General features: G+C 41.8%; 2 protein-coding genes across 2 annotated transcripts in view; both read right to left on the minus strand.

Annotated features, from left to right (window-relative positions):
- Nucleotides 1-3,439: 3,439 nt before the first annotated feature.
- Nucleotides 3,440-4,380, minus strand: LOC116979403 (protein FAM243-like). The gene has a single exon (XM_033030974.1). The coding sequence runs from the start codon at nucleotides 4,302-4,304 to the stop codon at nucleotides 3,480-3,482; it is 825 nt and encodes a 274-aa protein (XP_032886865.1). The 5' UTR covers nucleotides 4,305-4,380; the 3' UTR covers nucleotides 3,440-3,479.
- Nucleotides 4,381-7,488: 3,108 nt separating this feature from the next.
- LOC116979158 (V-set and immunoglobulin domain-containing protein 1-like) overlaps nucleotides 7,489-20,818 on the minus strand; it is a 28,223-nt gene continuing 14,893 nt past the window's right edge. The window contains exons 4-7 of the mRNA XM_033030683.1: nucleotides 14,079-14,234; nucleotides 13,147-13,266; nucleotides 10,199-10,340; nucleotides 7,489-8,848 (exon numbers count right to left, since the gene is read on the minus strand). Of these exons, the coding sequence (XP_032886574.1) occupies nucleotides 8,611-8,848; nucleotides 10,199-10,340; nucleotides 13,147-13,266; nucleotides 14,079-14,234 (656 nt within the window). The 3' untranslated portion in view covers nucleotides 7,489-8,610. The remainder of the gene's footprint in view (nucleotides 8,849-10,198; nucleotides 10,341-13,146; nucleotides 13,267-14,078; nucleotides 14,235-20,818) is intronic.

The raw sequence follows: 20,818 nt of genomic DNA on the forward strand, positions 1-20,818 counted from the left end.
CGGGGGGGGAGGGTATAGGGTGATTTCACGAAAGGTCACTGGAGCGTAAATCCCCACTCACGTGACCGAAAATTTTAACTGGGGGACAAGCGTCACTTCCGGTACATGTTAGTGAATGGGAAAACACGCACTTTCACACCCGTTAAAAACATCGAAAACGGCCAGGTTTTGAGCTGCAATTAACGGAGCCAGTCGGGGTGACCGTGAGGAACAGCTACCTAAATTTACAGTCCAGAAAAAAGGTAGAAACTAAGGTAAATACAAGAGCGAGCTGAAGGTGTAAAAAAGGCGGAAGTGCTAGCGGACTTTTTTCTTGGAGATTTAAAGATCCAAAATATCGGGAATTATCGCGTTTGCTCGCTGCATTTCATCAAAAGTGGCATTATTGACTTTTTTATCTTTATTCATTTGTTATATGAAAAGTATTAAAAGTTAGAAACCCGTCGGTAAAATTGCAAAATCGCCCATGGTTCTCGGGTGGGTTTTAACATGCAAAATGAAAACGCATCTGAAGCTACATTTACCATTTAAATAATCGTAAACTCTCAATGCTTTTGGAAATCAATTTTACTCAGATGCAAGCTCGTTTAACTGCCAGCAGCACAGCACTTACTGCCGTCCGCTCGTCGCATCCCGCAGTCTATGGAACGGGTTCTCAGGTCGCTCCCCATATTCCACGGACTCCGGAGCGGCTGTCTCGGTGCCCCCGGCACCAATATGAAGCCGTTGGCACCACCGCCAGCGGCTTGAAGGCGAATCCACCGCCGTCCGCTCCCCGCTTCCCGCGGTCTCCCGAGCGGGTTCTCCACCAATATGAAGCCGCTGGTTTTACTGCCAGCGGCTCAAAGGTGAATTTTCCGCCACTCGCTACACCGCATTCCGCGGATCCGAGCGCCTAGGTCCGTGGGCGGGATTCCCCGTGACCGGGGTTCCCTGAAGTCCGAGACTGGGGTTTCCCCTCCGTCCCGACTTAGCCCCGGACTTTTAGCAGAACCTCTAAGTAGAGGTTCCTGCAAGAAGATTTCTTCTTCTTCTTCTTTGGAGTTTTACGGCAGCCGGCATCCGCAATGTTGCATTGCTGCCGCCTTCTGGCTTCATTCCACAGTACTCATGTCTTTATATTAGATCCATTTTATAAGCCCAGAGGCCCTCAAGAAATCAAACAACAACTTTATTCCTTTTCCTTTCCCCCCACACTCTAGAATGTTCTTTACTGATATTTCTGTCAATCCAATTTTTCTCATTTCAATTATCATAAATCCTCTTTCTGTCTCATATCTCCTACATGCAACTAGGGCATGCTGAACTGTTTCTGGTTGATGGCATTCCTCACACAACCCAGTAGGGTGTTTTCCCAATATTTTTAATGGGCTGTTCAGGTGAGTGTGTCCTATCCTCAATCTTGTTAATACTACCTGTTCCCTCCTGTTCCCCCCTCTTCTTACTGTAATGCCCACTCTGTTTTGTAGCGAATAGAGGTGTCTTCCCTTTGTCTCCTGTTCCCAGTATTGTTGCCATTCCTGATTTATTTTCTTCCACACAATGTGTTTTCCTTCAGATTTGGATAGTTGTAAGTTTACCTCTATGTTTCTTTTTTTACAGCCTCCTTTGCCAATTTATCCACCTTTTCATTCCCTAGAACACCAATGTGTGCTGGGACCCACAACAAAGTCACGTCACTGCCCCTCCTTGTCACTTGGCTTAATAGTAGCAGGATTTCATAAACTAAGTCAGGCCGCCTATGGGATGCACCAGATAATGAGTCGCTACATATTACTACTTTACATGGTTGCACCTGTTCCATCCACCGAACTGCCATCAAAATAGCGTACAGTTCCACTGTATATACTGTCAAATAGTTGCAAGAAGATTTTAAAACCTGAAAGTATTTAAAAAACTTACCTCAGGTCTGTTGCTGGCAGGAGAATGACGTTCACCCTGCCAGTCATCACGCAATGTGATAGACGATATGACACGCATGCGTACTGGACGGGATCTTCACGTAGTCACTCACGTGACTCCGAAGTAAAATGGCAGAGTAGACTCTATGAGCTGAATGACCTAATTCTGACTTAAGAACTCTTATGAACTATACCATCACATCTGCGGAATAAGAGTTCTGGTAATGAAATTAATTTCATTATGGAATTCAATCTTTTAACTGTGAATTCAATAATTGATCAAACTGCTATTGTTGTTCCAAAGTGACCATTTTCTGATCAAGAAACAAGTATCTACTCATTGGGAGAAACAGATATATTGTCTATATTATGGATCACGACAAAGCATTTTTTAAAATCTCTTTCTGACCTTCATATAATGTCTCCAGCACTGAAACTCAAATCAAGAAATGTGGTTACATTTTTAGCCTGAAGGAATAACAAAAGACGTCAGTTTAGATTGTAAACAAGACAATATGATGTGGGCCTTGAGTCTGTTACTATTTAATCCAGAGATTGCACATTGTCTCAAATTTGCAGACTGAATGTAAGTAGAAAAGAAGGGGGATGGTGACTGAAAAAAATATGGACTTGGAAATTTAGACGTGATCCAAGATAAACCTTGTGTGCCAATTTAGTTTTAGTTTTAATTTTAATGTTAGAGATACAGCATGGAAACAGGCCCTTCAGCCCTGCTGAGTCCACGCCGAACATTGATCACCCGTTGACACTAGTTCTATGTCATCCCACATTCACATCCACCTCCTGTGCATTAGGGGCAATTTTTTTAAAGAGGTCAATTAACCTAAAGACACACAGGTCTTTGGCATATGGGAGGAAACTGTAGCTACCTAAAGGAAGCCCACGCGATCACAGGAAGAATGTGCAAACTCCACACATACAGCACCCAAGGAGAGGGTCGAGCTTGAACCTCTGGTGCTGTGAGGTGGCAGCTCTAACAGTTGTGTGGTCAAGCATTGAAAGTAATGTTAGGTTTTAAAGAAGGATTGAAGGTATTTTGAGAACCAAATAGAGAATGGCTAGGATTAAGAAAAAAGTAGAAAATTAATAAGTTATAAAGATGTTGTGTGCTTTCAACAAAAAGTAAATCCTTCAGTTAAATACAGGTTCACCACCAATATTCTGACAACCAATGGTGCGGCACCTGCTTTATCATGAGAGCATATTTAAAATACCCCCCACCGTAGTCTCCCCCCGAAAATGTGGCGCTTAGGTTAGGTGGGGCGGCCAAACTTAACCTCATGGGTTCTTCCACGCCGATCAGTGTGTTGAATTTGCTCACTGCAGCCAGGGCTCTGGACCTCCAATCCCATAGATCTCAGCTCCGTTCCCATAGCCAACTTCCGAACTAGAGTCATGACATGGATTCCATCCCCTAAATAAGATCACCTTGCAACAACACCTCTGAATTGGAAACATCGAAAATTGCCTTTCCTAAAATCTTTTCTGATGTTTAAAAATGATACCTCAAAAATGTGGCATTGATATTTTATTTGCAATTATCAGAGGAGAGGCCCCTTACTGCGCTTGGTTGTCAAGATATCGATTCTCCCACTTCTTGACTCGGTTAAAGGATGTTTCCCATTTGGAAGGCGTTACTCCCTCAATCGCGTTTTCAATCAAAGCCTTCAAGTGGATGCGCTTGTAGTCGTTTATTTTTGGAAAGGCCGCGACAGTGAAATGTTTCCTATTGTTGATTAAGGCCCATTTAACTGAAGACCATGCTGATTCTAAAGGACTGAGATGAGGATAAGGGGGAGGAAGGTACAAGAACTCGTGGCCCTGGTGTCTCGCAATCCTGGGACAAAAAACCTTTGTCATTTGGAGATTGTCTGGAGATTGTGAAGGGGGATCGAGCTTGGCCTCTGGGTTCCACGGAGGGGTCACTGACTGGTCTTCAGAGGAACTTTGAACCTGTGACTTAGTTGCAGGAACCCAATATTTGGATCTCATCACCACTGTGCATTTTCCATAGGTTTTCCTGAGCACCTGACAAAATTCTTCAAAGATCCGCTCATTAGCATCTACAGGCTTTGGAGACATCCATAGCTGCTGTGACTGGAAGAAGACTCTGTATTGCCACGGGACCCAGCCTCTTAGTCCCCCAGCGTGGATTAATGTCAATTCTTCAAGAGGCGATTTGGTTTTGACCACGCTAGAGTTCACATCGCCTGTTATCAGGTTTTCAGAAATATGCGTTTCGCCCAAGTAAACCGTGTAAAATCCATCATTCTGAAAATTCCTCAGTGTCTTCAAGTATTGCAAGCATTGGAATTTCCCTGGGCTGCTGATTGCAGTTGAGTATGCCTTGGAGTGTAGGAATAATTTAGTTAAGATTCTCATATTGTTCCATTCTTATGAAATTAGTCTTTGAGCGAAGGGCTGCCGTAACATATTAACAGATGGGTTTCATTGGACATAACATGATTCAGGAGGTATCAGATGACAACATAATGCATGGGATGACCAGTGCATGACATCGCAATTGATGTGATGCACGTCGCGTGACATGGCAAAACAACATGAAAAGATCTGCTGCAGCGCCCAGCGGCTGTACGAGTCAACCTCTGGAGTTTCACTGGCCGAGGTTTCAAGACCAACAATGTTATCAGAACTTGTGTGCAAAATAATGAAGAGGGAAACTAAGACAAGGAGGATAAATAAATAAATAATAAATCATATCTCATAGTAGTGTTTCAGTAGGTGAGTTGAGCTCTGCAAGATTGAACAGACTGGATGCTTTGCAGGCTGTTTTAATTGTATATAAACTCAACATGATTGAACTGTGAGTTACCATGTGAAAGAGGGATTTAAAAGTGTGGAGTCCTATATATCGGCGAGACCAAGCACTGACTGGGAGATCTTTTCGCTGAACACCCTTGCTTGGTCTGCCTTGGCCTAGTGATCTCCCGGTTGCCAAACACTAACTCCCCTTCCCATTCCCATACTGACCTTTCCGTCCTTAGCCTCCCCCACACTCTATGGGCCGAATGGCCTAATTCTGCACCTGTAACTTATGAACTTGTATGTTTCGGCAACGTTAACGCACGTTATTTTATTTCAGAGGGCTTTGTGAAACTTTGATCCACAAAGGTTATCCCCAAAGTCAATCCATCATAAGCGCATTTCACTACCCAGCTATGACTTGCTGCTTAATGACAGATAATATTCTCCTCCAGAACAACCAAGGAACATTACATTCCAAAGAGAATCCATCATTGCATCGCATCATCCTCATAGAAGATGGTGCTAGTTATTGGCCAGCATAAATTCTGGTATTGATTTTCCCTCGTGTTAGAGATGAAAGCAGAATGATACCAACAGTTTTATTTAAGAAGTAGTTTATATTAATGCAATCCTATTTTTATACAGACGTTATTGACTTCAGACTTTTTTTTTTACAGAATTGTAAAATGTACAGTTGATTAACACTTTACAGTCTTGGTGGCAATATAAGCAACGATTTAATCAAATAAACATGATTTAAAAACAAATGTTTAACTTTTGACAGGCAAATCCATACAAAGGCAATTCATTAGAAAACATATTAAGAAAGCCACCTGCTTATTTAGAAATTGGAAATTCTGACGATCATCAGTCAACATCTAATATTTCAGGTGTCATTATCTTTTACACCAATTAACTGTATTGCAAAGAAATAAGAAGAGATGGGTAGAAAAAATAAGCGTGTACAAAAAAGAAATTATTAATCTTCTTAAAGAAAAGAGAAGAGCAAATAGTTGCAGCGATATTAAATGGTGAAACTTAAAATATTGAAGACATTTAGAAGGTACATTTAGCCTTTTTTTTCCGGCTTAGATTTTCTATCGCTTATTACAAAATGTTTATGTGCACTTTGCAATAGAACTTAATCAAGAAAGCAAATGTGGAATGCAATCTGATATTTCTGCATTGATCTGGAAGATTGTAAATCTGTTTCCAGCTCTAGTATCTCTGACATAATGAACAGCGGCACCTGACCTGCAAAATAACCTGTGACAAATCTGTGGAATTCAATGCCACAGAAGGCATTAGAGGCCACGTCAATGGATAGTCTTAAGGCAAAGATTGATAGATTCTTGATTAGTATGTGTGTCAGGGACTATGGGGAGAAAGCAGGAGAATGGGGTTGAGAAGGAAAGATAGATCAGCCATGATTGAATGGCAGAATAGTCCTGATCGGCCGTATGACCTAATTCTGCTCCTATAATTTATTAACTTAATGCCCAATAAGGTGCCACACCTGCCTGGACACAGGGCTCTGTCAACTACATGAGACATTCATGCAGAGGCAGGCAACTGCAAAACGTTAAAAGATATTTTAAATCTGGCACTTGGAACTTGCTGCAGGTAAATGAATGTAAATTGAAAATTAATCTGTTAAAAATGAAATTTGGGTCGCTCTCAGCTCCACCCTCCAAATTTTGATTCCAGACACTGAGCTACAGTGAAAAGCTTCTGTTGTGTGCTATCCAGTCAGCAGAAAGACAATACATGATTACAATCAAGCAATTGACATGGTAATTCTAAAGATCTATTCTAAAGCAATCTCTGTATCTTTCCCTTTTTACATACTTTGCTCATTCCTTCTAATTTATTTTTCAAAGAGATTCGTTATCTGATAAGTGTCTTAAATCCATATTAGGAGCAACTTCCTGCTGTTATTTAAGCAGGATTTCTGTTAAGAGAATAGTGGGTAGTTTCTGTATTTATAATGGGGACACGGGGCACATACCTTGAAACTCCAGCTCATTGCTACCCATTAATTAATAATGATGTAAAAAACGCGTCTGGGTGAGAGTGCATAACTACATAACATCTGCTCCCTAAACCACGGGTTGTTCAACAACACATTTTTCAATGGTATTTACTTCATACAAACATAAAACAAAAGAAACTATTTAGCAATCACGCAGTCCCCAATTGGTTAAACAGTGACATTTACAAAGTCACGATAATGACCATTATGGACATTCCCATTGAATCCTTGGGACTCGGGTCCAAACCAGATTGATGAGATGTCAATTATTTGTCTGCGTTGAAGATAAGGATCTTGATAAGAACGAAGAGCTCAACGGAGCTTCATGCCGAAAAAAAAACGATGTTTGGATTTTTTTTTAAACTATCTCCGCAAGACATTTGCTGAGGAACTGTTCTGTGATCAATGGTGGTTCTACAATTCTACCCCAAAGTGACCACCCTTCCTCTATATATATCTCGTGTAGGTAAATGTTAGCTTAAAAAGCAGAACATGCTGCAAATAATCCGAATGCAAAGGCATTTACGGAAAGAAACAAAGTTAACCATTCAGTCACCTTTCATCTCGTTGAAAGGCCTTTGATCTAAAATGTTAATCCAACAATAAAATACTGCACTTGTTGGAAATCTGAATTAAAAATAGAAAATGCAGGGTATACTCAATGGGTGAAGCAGCAACTACAGAGAAACACATTTACCATTTTAGGATGATAATCTTTCAATAATTGGATTTCTCTCTCCACATAGGCAGCCAAACCTACTGAACATTAGCAGTGGTTTGTTAGGTATCCGTGAATGTCAATTTCCTACCGATCTTCAGGGGTTTATGACCAACACTGACCTTCTTCATAGAATCATGGAATCATAAAATCCTACAGCATGGCACGAGGCCATTCAGCCCAACACATCCATGCTGTCTGGGAGGTACCCTTCCATTATAATCCAATTGCCCAGCATTTAGTCCATAATCTCAACCAATGTAGCTCTGTACAAATAATCAAATTGCCTTCATTTAAAATGTCAATTGCATGTGTCTAGGCTCAAAACCATACTTGTTCTTATCATGTGTAAAGCTGCTTACAGATATATTTAAATCTACTTTACACCCGATACAAAATGTCATCTATCCATGTTCTCCAGAGACGTTGCCTGACCCAGCGAGTTACTCCAGCACTTTTTGTCTTTTATAGTAAACCAACATCTGCAGCTCCTTGTATTTCTCAATGTAAAAGTATTGATCAACAAGCAAACTGCTGGAGGAATTTAGCGGTTCAGGCAGCATTTGTGGAAATAAATGGGCAGATAAGGTTTTGTGTCCTGACCCTTCATCAAACTGATGAATTTCCTTTCACAGATGCTGCCTAACCTGTTGAGTTCTTCCAATAGTTTGTTTATTGTTCAAGATTCCAGTACAAGGACTGATCTCTGGGTAGTGACTGAAAGAAGGATTATTTTCCCCGTCCTTAGTTGAGGAATCCCTAGATCCAGCGAGCCATCCTCACCCTTGACCCAATAAACTTGTCAAATGCAAAATGATTCATAAGTTCTAGGGGCATAATTAGGCCATTCGGCCCTTCAAGTCTACTGTGCCAAAATGATGTATTTTCATCAATGAGGTGGGAAATTTAGGACAACAAATTATTCATTGCTTTGCACTCAAGTCAAATATATCTTGAACCAATTTTTAAAACGCATAATAATAACGAGAATGGCTTTGGCTGGGAAGCAATTGGCAATACATATGGAAGGAAATTCTATTATGTGTACAGATTCACTCATAATATTGGGCTTGCAATATAAATTATTTTGATGTTTTACTTAGAGACCCTTCATTTCTCTTTTTTTTTGTATAAAATGATAGCTCCTGATTATTAGTCACCCTGCTGGCTAACTAAGTCTCCTGTGGACCATCTCCCTCACTCTCCTTGCATTCTGCTTGCCCGCTGCCCGATGGAGCAGCATGTTCACTCAAGGGCAGATGTTCGTGCGGAGGTTGGTGGAGCTCAGGGGTGTCCGTGCTGTTTTGGCCCACATCTGGTGACTCAACATGGTTTGTACTTTCCACAGTTGCAGCTTCAGTGGGGACAGCCACATAGGTGGCCAGATTGTTCTTGGATTCTTGCTTGGACCTTGGAAGAAGAGAAATAACGATTAGTGGCGACATTCACTCAATGTGACATGAAAGATGAAAGCAATATGGCTCAGCCTCAAACAGTGGTTCCCTGCCATCATAAGTTTAAAAGTGGAGACTTTTACTGATGAGTGAATATTGTTCAACTCCTCAGAAAATGAAGCTGTTCACATCTACATGCAGGTAATCCGACACAACATTCAGGCAGTAGTTGGGATTGTTCTGCTATTTGTAGAAGACATATTCGGAGGCATGGTGGCGCAGCGGTAGAGTTTCTGCCTTACAGCGCTCACAGCGCCAGAGACCCGGGTTCGATCATGGCTATGGGTGCTTGTCTGTATGGAGTTTGTACTTCTCCCCGTGACCAGCGTGGGTTTTCTCTGAGAACTTCGGTTTCCTCCCACACTCCAAAGACCAACAGGTTTATAGGTAAGGTACACAAAATTGCTGGGGAAACTCAGCGGGTGCAGCAGCATCTATGGAGCGAAGGAAATAGGCGACGTTTCGGGCCGAAACCCTTCTTCAGACTGATGGGGGGTGGGGGGGGGGAGAAAAGGGTATATAGGTAAATTGGCTTGGCATAAATGTAAACATTGCCCGTAATGTAGGATAATATTAATGTGCGGGGATCGTTGGTCGGTATGGACTCGATGGATCGAAGGGCCTGTTTCCGCACTGGATCTCTGAACTAAACTAAACTAATATCTGGGCAATTTCTATATAGGGGATGATCAGCCATGATCACAATGAATGGCGGTGCTGGCTCGAAGGGCCAAATGGCCTCCTCCTGCACCTATTGTCTATGTTTTCTAATTTCCCACATTGTCAAGTCAATGTCTCCCAGATGTCTCCTTCTCTCCAGAGATGCTGCCTGTCCCACCGAGTTACTCCAGCTTTTTGTGTCACCTTTGGTTTAAACCAGCATCTGCAATTCCTTCCTACCCAAGTAGATGTCAGTGTTGTACCTTTAGTAGAACAACTTGGTTGGAGACACAGACGATTTTGGAGAGCAAGTATCCAGTACTGTAGCTGAGATGTTATCTGCTCCCATGCATTTGACTGCATTCAGTGCTCTTAATAGTTTCCCTCGCCCATTATTGCAACAAGGCAATTTTTACCAGGGTAAGATCAACTAATTGACGACAGATGGTGATTATTTGTAGGGTTGTTGCCAGAAAATCACAAGCTCAGGTGAAGGTTAGAGCTGGTATTTCATGGAAAATGCCAACTCATGATTCTTTTCCATTGTGCTGATAAAAACAGACAACATAACATAGACAAAACCCAAGCATTTCCCCAAGGACTAAATATAAAGCATTTGGAACAACACAGTAAACGTCATACTCACTGAAGTTCGGTATCTTTTTGCGCATTTTTCTTTGCATTTTTCTTTGCATTTTTCTTTGTAACCATCCAGATGATAACTCCAATGATCGATGCTATCACAACCGCCCCAATAATACCTCCGATGATGCCATCATTCTCAGAAGCTGAAGCAGAAAGGAAAGATCAATGAGTTAACTGTTTGATCCATTCAACGTATCTTTTGATAGAAGGAATTGCTTAATATAAGTTTGTACGTTTAGTTTCGAGCTACAGAGTGGAAACAGGCCCTTCGGTCCACCAAGTCCATGCTGACCAGCACTTACACTATCCACACGCACTTACACTATCCTACACACACTAGAGACAGTTCATTATTTTACCAAGCCAATTAGCCTACAAACCTGCACGTCTTTTGAGTGTGGGAGGAAAGCGGAGCACTCTGAGAAAACCCTCGCAGGTCACGGGGGAGAATGTACAAACTCCATACAGACAGCACCAGTAGTCAGGATTGAACCCATGTCTCTGGCGCTGTAAGGCAGCAACTCTACCACTGAGCCACCATGCCTCCCTTTTTTAGAGATTTATTTTTTAGAGATACAACTGTTCTAGAAACATGTTACCCTTAACATGATGTTTTCTGGCATTCCACTGCAATATTGGGAGTTCAATTTCACAGATTCAACAAACAAGAAAGCAAGACACAAATTGTGAATTTACAAAACTCCAGCATAATCATATTGTGTAATTTCAGCTCAAACCCACCAGTTCATATTCAAAATATCTAAACGCTACTATCAGGCAGAGGAATTCCATTCAAATAACAGTAGATATCCACAAGATAGGAACAAAGTGCTGGAGTAACTCAGCGGGTCAGATAGCATCTCTGAAGAGAAAGAATGGGTGATGTTTCAGGACGGGACCTTTCTTCAGACTCTGAATCTGAAAAAGGGTCCTTACCCGTAACATCGCCCATCCAGAGTTGCTGCCTGACCCGCTGAGATACTCCAGCAATTTATGTCTATCTTTGGTATATACCAGCATCTGCAGTTCCTTTCTACACATAGATATGCACTGTTCTTTTATTCTTATTCTATTATTGTGAGGCTGTTGCTGGAGTCACCGAGCTGGTGGTCAACTAGTCGTACTAGTTGATTTTATCCCAAAATACCTCTAGTAAGCTTATCCACAATGTGAAGCTTAAAACAGTTTATTTAGTGAATTAGTATTTATCACTAGTAACATCTATGCAAAATACTAATGTAAACAATAAACAGTTTTATAAAATGTAGAAAATTACAATCTTATGAGAAGAAATATAACATGAGATTTGTATCATGTGTATATTGCGGGGTATACCAATCTTGATTAATACGGTGTCTAGGGGTTATGGTGAGAAAGCAGGAGAATAGGGTTGAAAGGGAAAGATAAATCACCCATGATTGAATGGCGGAGTAGGGTTGATGGGTCAAATGGCCTAATTATGCTCCTATAACTTATGAACCTTTCCTCAATTGCACTAGAGGATAAAGGTTAGTGCATGAAAGCCTGAAAAAGAAAATCCAGATGTTGTAGGTTTAAAGTTGGGCAAGTAAAATTATGGTCACTCAGAACGTGTTGAGTTTTTATATTGGAATTTTATAATTGATCAATGTTCAAGGAAAGTGTAACATGACATTTAGATTTTGAATAAGGCAAGGGTTTCCCATAAGCTTTTGAACATTCACTTTCCTGGCTCCAATACGCCCATCCCGAAGTTGTTAAAGTCACTTCTGACCAGCATTATACTCTCTTCCATTTAAAGTTCTTACTCTCTTCACTATACACTCCCCAGCTCAAAAACTCTCAGCAGTTCTAGCTCTCAGTCTTCATTCTGTCTACAATCCTACAAAGTGGGGGGCGACCATCGACTCCACAGTCAAAAAAGCACAACAGAGGATGTACTTCCTACGGCAGCTGAGGAAGCACAATCTGCCACAGGCAATGATGGTCCAATTCTACACGGCCATCGTAGAGTCTGTTCTCACCTTCTCCATCATGGTCTGGTTTGGCTCAGCCACCAAGCACGACACGTGGAGGCTGCAGCAAATCGTCCGATCAGCAGAGAAGATTATTGGCTGCAACCTTCCCTCCATTGATGAACTGTACACTGCAAGGGCCAGGAAGCGAGCAGGCAAGATCATATCTGACCCCTCTCACCCTGGCCACAAACTCTTTGAATCACTTCTCTCTGGAAGGCGACTCCGGACTGTCAAAACTGCCACAGCCAGACATAAAAACAATTTTTATCCACGAGTAGTTGCTCTACTCAACCGCCAAAAATCTGTAGCCTCCCTTTGATCCGGTATTTTGTTGGTTCACATGCTTGATCAATGGTGTTTTATCATTAATGTTTTATTATTATTAATGTTTAGTGTTTTCTGAGTCATTCGTAACTCTCACTATATGTCATGTGTTACTTGTGGGCGGAGCACCAAGGCAAATTCCTTGTATGTGAATACTTGGCCAATAAATTTACTTACTTACTTAAGTGATTTGCATCGTTAGGATGCCCAGCAGTTGAGCTCTCAGGAAATAGCAGAGAATTGTGGACGTAGCCCAGACCATCACACAAACCAACCTCCTTTCCATTGACTCCATCCACACCTCACACTGCCTTGGCAAGGCCAACAGCTTAATCAAGGACAAGTCGCACACTGGCCACTTCCCCTACTCCCCTCTTCCATCGGGCAAGAGGTATAGAAAACACACACCTCCAGATTCAGGGACAGTTTCTTCCTAGCTGTTTTCAGGCAACTGATCCATCCTACCAACAACTAGTGAGCAGACCTGAGCCAATATCTATCTACCTCATTGGAGACCTTTGGCCTATCTTTGTATCTCTTTACACAGATGCTGCCTGATTATTGAATGTTTCCAGCATTTTTTGTTTTTCTTTATCCCAAACTTAACAAGCTATCAATGGATACTTACACATTTTTGACAAGTCGACAGTGCATGTTTCATCTCCCAGTATATTGAATGCGATGCACTTGTAAATACCATGTTCATTATCGGAAATATTTGAAATGGTCAACATTCCGGTCCTTGGATCTGAAATATTAAACAAAATAGATACCTACAGTAAAAACTGTTCACTCGCTGGTTAGCAAGAATCAGGAGACAAATAATAGATGGGAAAAGTTGAAAGTTGGGCTATTAAACATTACAACCTCCAAATCAGCTTTGAACTACATATTGGCATTGGTTTTATCCTTTTGCATTATTATTTGTTTACTTTTATGTGTGTGCATGTATGAGTATGCATGTATTTGTGTGCCTGTGCGTGCATGTATGTATATACATACTTTTTTCCCCACTGAACATTTTTTTGTTTATTCTATTAGAGCCATAGAGTGATACAGTGTGGAAACAGGCCCTTCGGCCCAACTTGCCCACACCAGCCAACAATGTCCCAGCTACACTAGTCCCACTTGCCTGCGCTTGGTCCATATCCCTCCAAACCTGTCCTATCCATGTACCTGTCTAACTGTTTCTTAAATGATGGGATAGTCCCAGCCTCAACTACCTCCTCTGGCAGCTTGTTCCATACACTCACCACCCCCATGTGAAAAAGTTACCCCTCAGATTCCTATTAAATTTTTCCTCTTCACCTTGAACCTATGTCCTCTGGTCCTTGATTCCCCAACTCTGGGCAAGAGAATCAACCCCATCTATTCCTCTCATGATTTTCTATACCTCTATAAGATCACCTGTCATCCTCCTGCGCTCCATGGAATAGAGTATTGTTTATAGTGTACTATGTTTACACGTTCTATCGTGCTGCTGCAAGTAATAATTTAATTGTTCTGTCTGGAACATAGGAGAATAAAACAGTCTTGACTCTAGTCTCTTTTGGTTCTTACCAAGATGACCAGAAATGTTTTGATGAACGTGGTCTACCATGTTCACCCAGCGATACCTGGGACTTGGGACGCCTTTATCGCAATGGCAGGTAAGGATTGCTGACCTGGCCTTTACCGGGTGTGCGACGATGCCACAGTTTGGCTTGGAGGGTGGAACTGCAATTAAAAAAATTAAATGACTTTATTAAAATCTCTGAAGATAGACACAAAATGCTGGAGTAACTCAGCGGGACAGGCAGCATCTCTGCTCTGGATTATTATTATTATTATTAAAGCTTTATTACAGACACAGGTCCATATAACACATCAAACAGAAAAAAAAAAGATACAAAAATACATAAAAAAAATTGCATATTAGCCTATAAAATATACAAGCTATTGCACCTATTAGCCTAGAAGTGAATCTATAGCAGCTTTTCAGAGGGCTGACTAGGGCTTCAATTATATGGTTCTCTGACTTGTCCAGTCGACACATAAAACTAAACATCAGCTGTCTTAAGAGTGCCTCACAGGTTGGCACTCTAGTGGACACGAACAATTGACTGGCACTATGCCACCTAGGGACACGAAGCAGCAACCTCATTGCATCATTGTATGCTACCTTGAGCCTTTGCATACTCTTTTTCTTATACTTCGACCACAATTGGGCTGTATACAACGGTGTGATGTAGGTTCTGAACAGGGAACACTTCACAGAGTCAGAGCACATATAAAACTTCCTTATAAGCATGTTCGCTTGAAGATAAGTTTTACAGCGCTGTCGGTAAAGGTCTTTGTCATCCGTCCAGTCATCGGATATGACATGACCTAAGTATTTAATTTCCTCACACACAGCAAGAGGACCGTCTGACAAATAAAAGGTCGGAAAAGTTGATTTCCTGTCCTCAGCGCTCCTAACTACCATTATGCGGCTTTTCTTAGCGTTGTACTTAATGTCATAATCAAGGCCATACTCAGAGCACACCTTCAGCATCTGCTGCATCCCAGCACTATATGGACAGAGCAGGACCAGGTCGTCTGCATACATCAGATGATTAACAATAGTGTTGCCCACAAGACAGCCAGTTTTTAACCTATTTATCTGATTTGGCAGTTCGTCCATATAAACATTAAATAAAATAGGAGACAAAATTCCTTCTTGCCGCACTCCGTTACTAACACAGAATGGAGCAGATACAACATTGTACCATTTAACCTGAAACGTTTGATGGGCATACCAAAACACTAAAATTCTCACTAATAATTTAGGGGCACCTCTATCTAGCAATTTTACAAACAAGTGTTCGTGATTAATTCTATCAAATGCCTTGGACGCATCAATAAAACATAGAAATACAGATGAATTCAGGCTTGTGTACCTGAACACAATCTCTTTAAGAGCATAGATACACAGGTCAGTTCCATGTTTCCTTTTGAACCCAAACTGATGGACAGTGGTAAGGACAAACATTTCCAGCTTTGTCAACAGTATTCTCTCCAGTACTTTAGATAAGATGCTGGCTAAAGCAATAGGTCGGTAATTATCCATACTGTTGAGCTTACCAGCCTTATCTTTAAGCACAGGCACTAACATTACAGACATAATAACATTTGGCAGGACACCATGAACCAGACAACCATTAAAGCACATGGAAAGCAAAGGGCAGAGCTTATAGCTGGCATATTTTAGATGTTCTGCAGTAATGCAGTCCATACCGCAGGCTTTGTTGTTATCCAACATGTTAATGGCATCATAGACATCTGCTGCCCTAACTACCAAATCTACAGAGAGATCAATATGTTCATGATTGATTCTAACTGGGTTACTTTTAACACAGTTAAACAGGTTACAGTAGTGCTCACGCCAACTCTCAGCTATTTTTTCTGGGCTACTAACACCTTCAATGTCCGATGGTAGGGGTGTTTTACTATTATTCATAACTTTGACCTCTTTCCAGAAGTTAGTAAGGTTGTTATTCTGTAGCTTCCTGGCAAGCGAGTCTGCTCTCATTGTATTTTCATTTTTCTTAATAAAACGAAGTGCATACTTAACCCTAGCATTTGTGTGTTTTTTCATATCTAGCAATACCCCCTGTCTAGGCCTACCTGCCTCTGACCAGAGTCTAAAGGCCTCTCTTGCCTCAGCCTACTGCTCAGCCACAAAGTCATTCCACCCAGGTCTGATGTTGGGTACCTTACATTTCCTTTTACAAAAGGGTTCACTGGAGGCAATGAGACATTTCACAATAACATCATACATGGCACAGAGTTTTTCAGCATGTTGCACGTCTTTACAATTCATATCTGAGCACGTTAGGGCCTCTTGAGGCAATGCAATATTATTTAAAAACTCTCCGTTCGCAGTGAGTAACCAGCCATAACCTCTCTGCTCAGTTTTGACCAGTCCAGTTTACTTGAGGAAGCAGTATTATTATTACTGGACAGCAGGGGTACATTCTCAACATTTAACCGTGCAGCAATAGGTATGTGGTCAGAGGTGGCAAGTTCATAACAAATCTCCACCTTTTCCAGTGAGGCATGAGCATCAGCTGTGGTCACAATATGGTCTAACCAGGATGTTGTGTGCCACGCTTCACTAACATAGGTAAAACTTGTATCAGGCAACAGAGCTTTACTCGATAGAATTAATTTAGACTCATTACAAAACTGCTGCAGGTGTGCTGCAAATAAAGATTTGCTATCTGACAAGTCAGCATTAAAATCACCCATGACATAGACACAAGATGAGCTGTTGTCCTCTATAAAGGACTGAATAAAAGCTAATCTGTTCAGAAACTCGTCCTCATGCTCATATGATTCATACGGTGTATAAACATTTAAGACAGTAAATTTCTTTTCATTATAATTACACTCCAGCCCTATGGCCCAGTCAACATTTAGTCGCACCACCTTCACCAGTGAGTCATATTTGATGTTCCACAGTATAGCTACACCACCAGCTATCCTACCCCGAACCAGCCTCGTACTGAGGTCAGTAGTGGACTCTCCAGCCCCATGGAAGTTCATGTGTAGAGTGTTCAACTTATCCAGATCTTGTTTCGCCATCCAAGTTTCTTGCAGGCACAGAATGTCACATTGGTCTAGCAGTGTGTCCACCACCAAACGTCTTGATCTATCAGTAGCAGAATGTCCTACTCGCAAACCGCGAGTGTTGTATGAAACAACATGCATTTAATGTATTTTGTCGCTCCCTGCGGAGCAGCTGGCATTCATCCCGTCCTCGCCCACAGATGCGACAGGCACCCCAGCATCATTACCGTGCAGCAGCTCCTCATCCTGAGAGCGAGGGGCTTCCTCTGGACCAGACGGACCTCCGTCTGCTCCTCTTGGGCGACGAGGCTCATAGTAGCGTTGGACAAAAGACCCAGCGGGCCAAAGCTGCGGATCATACAGTTCCGCCACATCATTACATTCAGCAGTGACACAAAAGGAGCTGAATCTACTCTGTGTCATCTCTATTTTCCTACATATCACTTCCCGACCCAGCTTCGTTTTTAAGTAGTCACTGAGAGTGTTGGCGTCTAAGCTGGCGTCAAACTTTGTAGCAAATACCTTTACCATCTTTGTTTTGACAGCCAGTATATTGCTACCCACACCAGTCCCGATTATGCCGGTCTTCTTTCTCACACGCCTCGCTGGAGTTTTTACAGTGCGAGGTGTAGGGCGTCGATGGGCAGAGTTCTCAGGTACCTGCTTCAGTCGGCGCCCTTCCTTCACCACCATGCCCCACGGGGGGGTCTGCGTTCGTCCCAGGGCTGGACCTTCAGGCTGGGCTGGTTGTCTATCGTCGGACCCACCTGGCATTGCTGTCAACCATCCATTAACCACAGAGGGAGTGAAGGGGGCAGGATCAGCGCCCGGCGGCTTCTCCATCACAGCCGAGTAAAGACCTGTCGCACTGGGCGCAGGGCCCGGTTGTATCTCCACCGCAGAAAGGCAGGCAGCCGAAAAAGTATCGTCCGGGCCACAGGGCCTCTCCACAGCAGTCAGACAACCGTCGAGTTTAGCAGAAACCTCCCGCAATGTTTCACAGGCTGCTACCTGAGTTCCCATAGTTCTTTTTAGGTAGTCAATGTCAGCATTGATTTGCTGCATTCTCCCGAGGAGCGCAGACACATCGATGTGTTTAAATGAGACGGGGGGTAATTCATCCAGAAAGTGTGATACAAATCTCGGGATCTCTTCACCGCACTCATTAAGCACTTGCAGGCACATTTTGACATTGTTAATGTCCTTCTTTTGTCCCCTGTAGGTGATCCGTCGTTTGTTGTGTGGAAAGAGCTCTGACAAAACTGCCTTTGAGGACTCAATCCGCTCGGAGCTGAAACTGCTCGTAACTATCGACACAATATTATCGTGGCTTAGTGTTCGCATTTTGACCACAATAAAGTTCAGCAAATCATCCTCGACTATGACTCTACCGTCTTCAGTATGGTAAATCTCCAGTTTAATTCGCAAAAACTCTCGAGAAAACTCTCCCACAGCACGCCGTGCTGCTGCTGCTGCACCGGCCGCCATCTTCGATTGAAGGAATGGGTGACTTTTTGGTTTGAGGCCCTTCTTCAGACTGAGAGTCTGGGGCGAGGTACAGTGAAAAGCTTTTGTTGCCTGCTATCCACTCAGCGGAAAGACAATACATGATTACAATCGAGCCATCGACAGTGTACAGATACATGATAAAGAGAATAAGAGGGATATAGTGTTGTGAACTGTGGAACTGGTAAAACAACATTGGACAACATTAACAACATATTATTCTTTTTTTGTGGAACCTTTAAACAACAGACTGATGTCCCAATTAGCTGAACTCCCACAATATGGAGATACACATTATAAAGGTTGAGGCCTTCATTTTTTAAATTATCACTCCATATCACTCTCTATATTTGTTCTTGCACCATTTTCACCTTGTATTATCACCCCTCTGCCATTTAATCTCTCCTTGCTTCCGTTTCTCATAAACTGAAAACTTGTTTTATCTCAATTTTTTTCCCCCCGGTTCATTTGAAGTAAAAGATAGGTTTGGGTTGGACTACGGCTGCATGAAGTACATGAACTGACTGGAACTACCTGTACTTAGAACACCTCTGACAATCAGCCTCTGTACATACACAGAACCAACAAGTTGTACAATAAGTTTCAAAGTTTGTTCAGGTGTGGTCATTCATTTTGGCTTGAATATAGTAGACATCTGGGAATGCTTACAAGGCAGCAAGGTCATCGATGATTCAAGTGACTTGATTTATGCAAGCTCAAAAGGTTCAATGCCTTGAAAGTGTTCTCAAAAATCAGGAAAAATGGCACTGAAATTATCATGAGCTTGCTTTCGTATATAATTTACAAAACAATATTTATGCCACAAGGGACTCAAAGTGCAGGAGTAACTCAGCAAGTTAGGCAGCATAGACACAAAATGCTGGAGTAACTCAGAGGGACATGCAGCATCTCTGGAGAGAAGAAATGGGTGACATTTTGGGTCAAAACCCTACTTCAAATTCTTCAGTCTGAAGCATGGTCTCAACCCAAAACGTCACCTATCCATGTTCTCCAGAGATGCTGCCTGACCTGCTGAGTTGCTCCAAACACTTTGTGTGTCTTTTTGTGTATGAACCAGCATGTGCAGTTCCTTGTTTCTAAAATTCATGCCATTTGTTTGTTTGGGTCTTTTTACACTGGCAGTCAACCTTACTTTTCTTAATGGTATTGAATCAATCTTCAAAACAGTAATGGCAGCGATATATTGATGAAGGTCAACAATTGGCGACAAGGAGATAACATACTCAACATTATATAATGCTATAATAATATAATTGATATCAAAATAATTTTAAAAGTTCTTTCTTAAGGATACTTATTGGTGCATTGCAGACTTCAGCCATATTGACTGAGGGAATTGCAAGCTTTCTACATAATGCTTCTACAGGAACCCCACCCATATTACTCGCAAACAACATTTTTACTGGTAGTACAATATTTGTTCAATGACAAAACGCCATTCGGTTTCTTGTGCATTGGAATGATGCCAAAGTTAAAAAGTAAACACTGTAGCTACAAAAACTCTAAGAGCTCACTAAGACTTAGAAACATTGACTTCAACAAACTTGGGGAACACTTAACTCCAAAGTGCCAAGGAGAGAAAATGTTGCAAATATGTTACACTCGAGGCAAACAGTATATTAGAGTCTGGCCAAGATGAAGAGGAATATCACAGCTAGTTTTTGTTTATCGCTGTGACCTCGACTTTCACAAAATTGCAGGTTAAATATTTTCCTCATTGTGGAAACTATATTGGTCTTCTTGGATTCCACATGCTGCACTAAATTAACAGATTGACTTCAAATTTCCCTCTGAAGACTCAGTTGATAAAAATAATTGGATAATTGAGCTAATAGATGCTAAGTACAGGCACCTTGCATTTCACATGTGCGAGATTCATGTGTTTTTGCTCTTCTTTAATACCAAAGCTTCATTTATGTGCTGGTATTTTTGGAATAGCTTACTCAAATTTAATTCTCAAATGTACAGGTTTGTAGGTTAATTGTCTTCAGTAAGATTGTAGATTGTCCCTAGTGTGTAGGATAGTGCTAGTGTGCAGGGATTGCTAGTCGGCGCAGACTCGGTAGACCGAGGGGCCTGTTTCCACGCTGTATCTCTAAACTAAACTAAACATGGTCGCATATATGTTTAATTCACACATTTTTGATCTACACGCTGCTTTTCAAGCACATAACCCCCGTGTG

The sequence above is a fragment of the Amblyraja radiata genome, chromosome 12, assembly GCF_010909765.2.
Source record: "Amblyraja radiata isolate CabotCenter1 chromosome 12, sAmbRad1.1.pri, whole genome shotgun sequence".
Classification (NCBI taxonomy): domain Eukaryota; kingdom Metazoa; phylum Chordata; class Chondrichthyes; order Rajiformes; family Rajidae; genus Amblyraja; species Amblyraja radiata.